The following is an 8757-nucleotide window of genomic DNA, read 5'->3' on the forward strand; positions in this document are numbered from 1 at the left end:
TTGCATCCAAAAAGTACAGGTGGCACCTGTTTCTAAATGAAGAGGCAAATTTTTGTATTTAGAAACTGAATTTATACCAGAAATTATTCTTCTCATGCCTTTTGTATGCGAATGTATAGCTGCTGTACTATATTTAACCACACCTGACGGATGTGCTGCACCAGATGATGTGTTGACGAATACAGTGAATCGGTTTTGTCAGTTTTCTTAAATATACTGTTTGTTAAGCTGTTCATACCAGCTAGATGCAAAACCATCCATTTAGCAGTGTCTCTTTTATGTATTTCCTGTGCTTGTCTGTTCCCTACTTCAATAGCAGTCACTGAAGGGCTTTGATCTGAACGTCTATCAACCAGCAGCTCTCTCAGGACTCGTATGCTCAAAACCACTGTCTGCTCTTGCACAGGTTCATACCTGCCGTCCTTGAAATAGTCTGGCCGTAGCCAGGAATGAAGTTCAGCTGAATAAGTAAGTAGCTGATAGGCGCCATGAGCACTTGAAGGTAAAGGCTGCTCTGTTCCCCTGTATGTTGATGGCTTCTGGATATTGCAAATTAGCCTGTTAATTAGAAAATCTAATGGAGGTGAGCAGCAACAGCCTTTACAAAGACATGACCATCACCACAGGGAGATCTGCAGCAACAAAGCTTGTATGCAGTTCCCACGAACATTTGACATTAAGAACAAAGTATATATATATATATATATATATATATATATATAAAGGGGAGTCAGCTGCTTACTGTATGTGTTAGTCCATATTTACGCTTAACTTCCAGGAAAGAAAAGGACCAGAAAAATGAAATGTGTAATTTATACTGTAATTCATCAATACATATCTTCCTACAGAGACCACGCTGAAGAGGACACACAACAATCATTACCTTGCACACCACATTGTTCTCTGAATGTAAACAGAGTATAAAGCGCTCTTTAGATAAGTTAACACATGACTACGACATAATCTGATGTATATCTGCAAGAACATTTGAGCAGTCTTCAGTTAGAGAGAGAAAACACTGTCTGGAGAGGCACAATATCAATACAACCTTTACAATTTTGTACATACAGTGTGATAATTAGGCAAATTAAGGCAAAACAGTCTATCTGGAATTGAATGATGCCATCAGATAAAGACCAAGTGTTCACTTTGAATTTGAAAAACCACAGTAACACAGCTGAACATCCTTAAAATGGCTTATATATCAAAGCATCTATGTTCTATGTGAAATACACTCCATTATTATAATGTGAGGATTATTATTTGAACGCGGTCTTTGTCGGAGCACATCGCTCACCTCCATTCCAAACACTTGTGGGGAAAAACAGAACATTTTAGACGATATATCCAGCAGCTAGTATGAATTTCTATACAAGCACTGCAAAAACAGAACTACTGTATAAATATAAAATTCAGCATTGGCAAAAATAAATGATGTAATGTCCAGATTGGTCCCATTGATGCAACCCCCCTTTAACGGGATGAGGGGTGCTGACAAACTTGGACCAAATAGATGAATAATCCTGTGTTGTTGTTGTTTTTTTATTACATGCAACCAGTTTTTTTAAATACTGCTCTAATGATTAGCGTAGCGGTAAAAAACTGTGTGTGTTAGCTGTTGCAACGTGGCTATAGCTGAGGAGGTGGAGCAGATTTCATCCATTTTTCACAATGTACGCAAAATATAGTTATTCAGAGAAAACAGCCCCACGAAATAGAAATCACATGCTGAACGTTACAAATAGAAATACGTGTGTTTGTTTTCCTTGGCATTGTGGTCTTGTGAGATGAATGCAGTTGATTAAGGGAGCGATAGACCGCTAAGTTTACTCGCTACACACAGCAACACGTGAAAGCTATAAACTATTCTGGTGTTGAACAGCAGGCAAATATGCATGGCACGGTCCATTCAGCTGAGGTATGGCCATTGCTATCTCAGTTCCCCGTTCAATTACAAATTTAGCAGCATTTTACCATTTTGTGTGCATGTGCTGAGAAGGTTGGCATCATTGGCAAGGAATGGTCATGATGCCAGATAATATTCAGGCTTGGTCACGAGTAACTTGAAATTGTGGTTTAAATGGCAGTCTGCGTTTGTGTGTTTCTCTCTAAGGCACAGAGGCCATGTTGAGGCTGTCGGAGTGGATGTCTGGTATGGTCCTCTCTGGTCTCAGGCATACCGCCAACCTCTGTGGAGAGCAAAACAGTCACAGTGGAGATGTAAAGGTTCTTTGAAAGGAAATGTGTAAGAAAGCCCCCTTTTTTCTCCCTTTTTACATCCACTGACCTGTTTAAGAGATCCAGGGGTCCACACCAGCTTGTAGACCATGTAGATGGGGATCCACATGAAGGATGAGAAGCCGATGATGTATCCCACCGTGATGCTCCAGTCTGGGTACTTATATTCAAACAGCGTGAGGGGCGGCGCTTTCAGCAGGGAGCTCACAATGATATACTGAGAGAAGTGGGGGAACATTAGATTTTCAAGTGTTGATGGCATTTTTCTTTTCTCATTCTTGCATCAGTATTGAGGATGCGTAATATATCTGTCACCTCTCAATGCGTTACAAAATAAATATATAAAGGAAGTCATAGCAGTGTAATAATGAAAAAATGTCAGCTGGAGCACAGTCAAAGGGATGAATGCAAATAAGAGCCGAAGATATTCGACTGCATGTAGATGATGGAAACTGACATTTGTTTTTTCTAATATACACACTATGGAAAAAGTTTCATGTAGAGAAAGGTTTCATCTACAGACTGTTCAACAACAACCTTCAAAGGTCACTGGTTGATTTGTCTTTTTATCTCACCCTGGGCTTTCACTCATGTCTTAGTCCACTGTGACCCCCCTAATGTCTCCATGGCTTGAAAACATGTTAAACTAGAGCATCACTCAGTAGAACGTATATCTCCACCTGGGCTGGGAAAAATGTCCAATTTTAAATGGATCTGCTCCTTTAGCCAGCTCTGCCCTAAAATCTGTGCAAACCTTTCCTGTACTGAACCAACAAACTAACCAGACCAACAGACCCAACAGACCCAGATGAAACATAACTTTCTTGGTGGACGGAAATGCTGAGTTGAGTGTGTGAAACTGAGAAAACCCCATAAACTTATGGTTTGTGGTTTTTGAGTAGAAAATAATTTTTAAAAATTAACATAGAGATGTCAGATGTGTATTTCCTGCAAAGTAGGGTCAGAATAATTAATCTCTTACTGCCAAAAATGCAGGACTAATGGCGACCCAGCACACCTTCCAGAATAAACCTGGAGCTTTGCCCAACATGGCCTGAACATCATTGCTGAATCTTTTGATGCCTGGAAGGAGGAAAATTAACAAGAGACAACATTTCTAAAAGCAAATTTTTAATTTTGCAGGTAGTCAATGTTGCAGGTAAAATAAAGTGAATGCTGATGAATTGGTAATAATTTCTTGTTTACCGTAGAACCAGGAAACTGCAATGGCCTCAAGAAAACCCACAGCAATAATGGAGCATCCGACCCCAAATTCCTCCAGCAGCTTCACCACATAGGCACCGCCCTGTCAAGAACAATTCACACTGACTGTTATGATCAATCACTCACTTCATTCAGTTTGAGCAACTGCAGAGCCTAATTTTTAGTTTACTGCATCATATCCAGAATTGCTGAAAGACTTGTGGGCAGATGTACTTGAAGATAAGCATGGCAGCTGTTGAGGGGTTAAGTTATAGTTTCTCGGGGTATGTAATTTGAATTGTGGAGGGAAAAAAAAAAAAAATCTAATCTTACATTTGTAAGGGTGCTTAGAGAGCCCAAAAAGCAAACAACGACCAAGCAGAGAACAAAAAGTTCACGTCTGTGAGAGAAATGGTCTGGGTATTCATCCAACACAGCTGTTATGATCGCCTCCAGCCCACCGAACTGAAACACACAGACACACACAGTTACATGCTGAATTTTACTGCATATACCACAGAAATAAAATTGAAAAAAATCATCATTACAGCTGTTAAGAATAGTCAACAAGGACTTGGTAGCATACACTAGAACATAACGACGCCTTCTTAAAATAATCACCGAAGTCATTTTTTTGTTTTTTTCAGGAAACACAAAAATCTGAAGCATTTGTTTAATATGTGATATTTAGGCAAAAAAAAGAATTTTTGTAAAAAAAATTACTTCGGCAATTATTTTAAGAGGGTGACAATAATTTGATATGTAACTTACGATACTGATGATTTAAGCACCACAGCTAAAGATATTTAATGACAATATGTCTGAGATACATAAAATGACCCTGTACATGCTCATGTATTCAGCATCCAGATTTCACAGTTCGTACAGTGCTATCCAAACCCAGCATGATCATCATCACAAAAAAGATGATTGCAAAAAAGATGGAGCCCGGCATGTTCGCGATGGCCTCTGGATATGTGATGAAGAGTAAACTTGGACCTACGGTAGGTAGGAAAGTAGGAAGATGAGTATTTGATGTCATTGAGTCTTTCCTTTCCATAGTTACGGATTATTCATTCACCGACCTTTATCCCGGGCTACATCCTCCACCTCCACGTTCCTCATCTCGGCCATGTAGCCCAGCACCGTGAAGATGACAAAGCCTGACACAAAGCTGGTCAGACAGTTCACTGAGCTTGTTACAATGGCATCGCTGTTGAAGAAGGAGAAGAGATTAAACCCTGTTCATCGGCAGGCAGCTCAAAAATGGCACAAATTGTGTTGTTTCTATCAGAGATGTTGTGGTATCTCTGTGCACTGAAAGTCAGTCAACACTTTGCTGACCTTTGTTGACCTTTGATAATTGGGTTCCTTTTTATTTTTCTTTTCAGCTTTGTTGTGTTTCGGAACATGAGGATACCCGTGGCTAGCAACCACAGACACCCTGTACAATGGTAATCAGGGACTGACGGGTTTATGATGATGTGTGTTTATTAGACATAACACACATCATTTATTAGAGATAGCTGAGTTCATTCTATGATTTCAGCTATTTCAGTGTCTGTCTCCAGGAAGACTTCACATAATTAGTCATTACACTAATGTTTTTATTACAGTATATACATAAATAGATCAGAAACATTCATTTGTTTGTCAGGTACTTTGTTATTGAAATGTTCTAACTCTCTAATAAAAAAATCATCATCATCACTGGTCTTTAGTTAGTGTATCATAGATTAGTGGACGGTTGAGGCTCGATTCTTACCGATAACAATTATTTGTAAAAGGATTGTAGCTGGAGAGAGCCAGGAGGACCCCAAACCCCGGCCCCAGAGAGAAGAATATCTGAGCTGCAGCATCCACCCACACCTAGAAAAGACCAAAAGATAGAGCCACTGCCCAATCTGGGACGCTAACTACACAAGATGGATTGCCATTGATTTGTAACAGAGAAGGTAGGAGCCTATTTGGACCTCTCCTTTCTCTAATTTAACATCATCAAATGATCACTTTGCTTATTTTTCTTATTAAAAATCTCTCTGAACCCACAGCATTAATATATCAAGCTGGAAGGTGTGGTGTCAGCCGTATAGAAATCTAGCTGCTGCCCAGCTGTAAGCTGGGAGATCTGAAGAGCAGCATTCGGCATTAAAAAGAAGAGGACAGCATCGGCTATTGGTGAGTGAGACAGAAAGGGAGGCCTTTGTTAATGGGCAGAAAATCTAAACCAATTATGCATCTTATTATCCTGCTCTGTGGCTTATTTATGCATCTCATTTCACCTCATCCATATTCCCTACCAACCAAAGCACTAACACATGTTTTGCAAACAAGCACCTGAAGCTGAAGAGGAGAGTAAAGGCGTTTCATAACTCTAAAAGAAATGGGTAAAAATAAATGACGGTGTAAACTGAATATATATATAATATATAAAAATATATACATATATGAAACTACTGACTCCTTAAACACGCTGAGGTGCTATTTGGTTCAACAGTCTAGTTGCAATGAAGGCCGAAATGCTGGTAGGACAAAGGATAAGCTCCAACCGATTTTAGTTATTTCTTCTGGTTTAACCTAAAGTTCTTCCTTTGAATATGTCGTACAGATTAAAATCGAGCGTCTCATTTCATTTTCATCTGACCATAAATTTTTAATGTCTGTGTATATGCATGTATGTTTTTTTTATGCATCATTATGATTTTCCTTCTTTCTGTCACATCAGGTAGAGAACTGATGGATTACTCCATTATCAGACAATTGCATTTAGAAATTATTATATGGATTCTTTCAATTTAGTATGAAATGAGAGTTTCAAGACGCCAAACATTTGGATGACCATCATGTTTTTCTCGTTAGAATTTGGTCGTTTTTAGTCCAGCCAACTCACACTGGTCTCCAGCAGCTTCTCCCACTGTGGCTTTAGGTAAAACACCACACCTCTCCAGGCCCCTGGCAGAGTGGCGCCTCGAATCAGGAGGATTAAAAGCACAATGTAGGGTAACGTGGCGGTGACCCACACTACCTGGTGGACAAGAAAGGTAAACGGGAGGAGCCCACAGACATGATTGAAGTAAAGGAGATACACAATCGTTTTCATTATAGTGCAAATTGTAAAGCAATAACAGTGTTCCACCTTCCCAGATGTCTTCACTCCCTTCCACAGACTGAAGTAGACTATAGTGAAGATGAGAAAAAGGCAGAGCATCAACTGCCAGCGAACGCCCCCAACATTTCTCAGCCCTGATGCCTTGTGGATCTCAAGAACATTTCTCCTGTGGAGATAAAAACATATTTCATCAAGTCTTGATGAGAAGACCAATCAAATGTTTCCATCGAAAATCACCAGCAGGTTGTGTTTTTGTGGCGTTTTCCTGTCGAGCTATTTACAAATGTACTTTATGTTACTCACACTTACATGCACTTACGTGTAAAATTCCTCTGCCGGAGACCTGGAGGAATTTGTCCAGGTGACATTAATTGTGTCAAAATAGTTGGTGCAGTTTGGGGTATTCCACACGTTTTCACAATTTGTCCAAGGCAAGATACTGGTGAAAGAGGAGTAGAAGTAGAAGAGGGCCCAGGCGATGATGGTGTTGTAGTAGAAGGAGACATACAGAGCGATGATACAAATGGCATATCCTATACCTGCGACAAAACAGACAGATGTGAAGAGAAGTGTCACTATACTGACTCACCTGCTCATTTTAAAAACATATTTACATTCACCAAGCCACACCTGGACAAGATGGGTGTAGAAGTTTAAAAAAAAAAAGGTTTATTTTCACTGACTGGATTTCTGGATTTTAATGTTTGAGGTCTTACCTTTGAAAATGGGACAGATGTGTTTCCATATGGAAATGGCCCCAGTCCTGTGGAACTGTCCCAGTGCTAGCTCCATGTAAAAGAGTGGCACACCACCAAAGATGGCCATCAAAATGTAGGGAATAAGGAAAGCACCTGCGCAGAAATGCATGACGATATTTTTACATTTTTTCATGGTCATTATGACTTTGTGCTGTCTCATATACAGACAATATCAAACGGAAGACATTCGTGAGATCATAAATTCAGGCAGCGCTTGAATCAGTTTAAATTGGAAATGTAAATGAAAATGACAAAATGAGAATATCCCTGACCCCAATTTCCAAATTTTTTAAATAAAGTTACCATATGAATAGTTGTTTATATGGTAAAGCATTTTCAAAAACGGATTTACATGAAATGCAATGAATTTTTATCCTCTTTTAATTTTTTTCTTCATGTTCTCAAAATTTGGTTAGCAATTATTATATTAATTTCTCAGGTTCAACGTTAATCATGTCTTAAGAATGTGCAACACTTTGCCTCACAATTGAACAAAGCTGATAAATAAATTATTTTATAATAAATCTAAAAGTAAAATCCAATCTATCCCCAGCAGAAATATAAAAAAATGAAGAATTGATACTCAAATTTTATAGATTTTTTTTTTATGTATTTAGTTATTTTATTATTATTATTTATTTTTATTTTTATTTTTTTTTCATAAAAATGCCTGTCCTGGTCGAAATTTACCAAGCTCATCTACTGGTAAAATAACAACAATAATAATAAGATAATAATAAATGAAAAATATAAAAGGTTTTTATGCTACAGGTGTGACTTCAGCACTATGGACAGTTTCTCCTGTCTGCCTGTTTCCTGAATTATTGGAAATCAGGACCATCAGAGTTAGACTCTCCAAGTTGTACTAAATGTTTGCCAAGTGGATCAGAACATGAGATAAAACTTATCCTAACTCAAAACCTGAGCCTGCTCTAAATGCTCTCAACCACTCACCTCCACCGTTTTGATAACATATATACGGAAACCTCCACACATTTCCTAAATCCACCGCAAATCCGATGACAGACAGGAGGAAGTCCATCTTTTTGCTCCACTTGTCCCTGGAGTCCGTCTGCGTGATGGCCGGCACCGGCACGGCGCTGTTGGAGCTGGAGCCGTGGTGGGCCATGACCGCCGAGTCCTGTCTGTGAAAAGTCAGAGGACACGGAGAGAGGAGGCAGCTTCTATAGAGATGGCAGGGCCGAGGGGAGGAGCTGCTGCAGCCGCAGCAGACACTTGGGGACTCTACCTGTTCATGGAGCCGCTGACTGCAGCTCAACCTCAATCGATGGTGTTATTGCTGGTCAGCCATGTGGCTCTTTATGGTGCCTTTGTAGTTTCTGCACCAGCTTAAGCTAATTGATTTTTTTCCCCCTCCCTTCAGAGAGTTCAGAAGTAGGAGAGACTTTTTAATCCATTCATCTATAGAAAATTACATTTGACATTTTG

The 8757-nt window shown here is 39.4% G+C and overlaps 1 protein-coding gene across 1 annotated transcript; it reads right to left on the bottom strand.

The window, feature by feature from the left end:
- Positions 1 to 2108: 2108 nt before the first annotated feature.
- Positions 2109 to 8437, bottom strand: slc6a4b (solute carrier family 6 member 4b). Its single transcript, XM_029509933.1, has 13 exons — positions 8263 to 8437; positions 7267 to 7401; positions 6870 to 7089; positions 6578 to 6716; positions 6332 to 6466; positions 5207 to 5310; positions 4527 to 4654; positions 4328 to 4440; positions 3775 to 3906; positions 3445 to 3544; positions 3221 to 3321; positions 2288 to 2455; positions 2109 to 2189 (listed from the first exon to the last, which is right to left on the bottom strand). Exons 1-13 carry the CDS (start codon positions 8435 to 8437, stop codon positions 2109 to 2111), a joined length of 1731 nt encoding a protein of 576 aa, XP_029365793.1.
- Between the last annotated feature and the right edge of the window lie 320 nt (positions 8438 to 8757).

This window comes from Echeneis naucrates, chromosome 9, assembly GCF_900963305.1.
Source record: "Echeneis naucrates chromosome 9, fEcheNa1.1, whole genome shotgun sequence".
NCBI classification, from domain to species: domain Eukaryota; kingdom Metazoa; phylum Chordata; class Actinopteri; order Carangiformes; family Echeneidae; genus Echeneis; species Echeneis naucrates.

Bases quoted from the DNA above. Each gene is read 5' to 3' on its own strand.
- slc6a4b (XM_029509933.1), bottom strand. From the start codon at position 8,437: ATGGCCCACCACGGCTCCAGCTCCAACAGCGCCGTGCCGGTGCCGGCC. The intron at 5,311-6,331 runs GTGAGTTGGCTG...GGTCTTTTCTAG, and splicing joins AGAAGCTGCTGGAGACCAGT to GTGTGGGTGGATGCTGCAGC. The intron at 4,441-4,526 runs GTCGGTGAATGA...TACCTACCGTAG, and splicing joins GGATGTAGCCCGGGATAAAG to GTCCAAGTTTACTCTTCATC.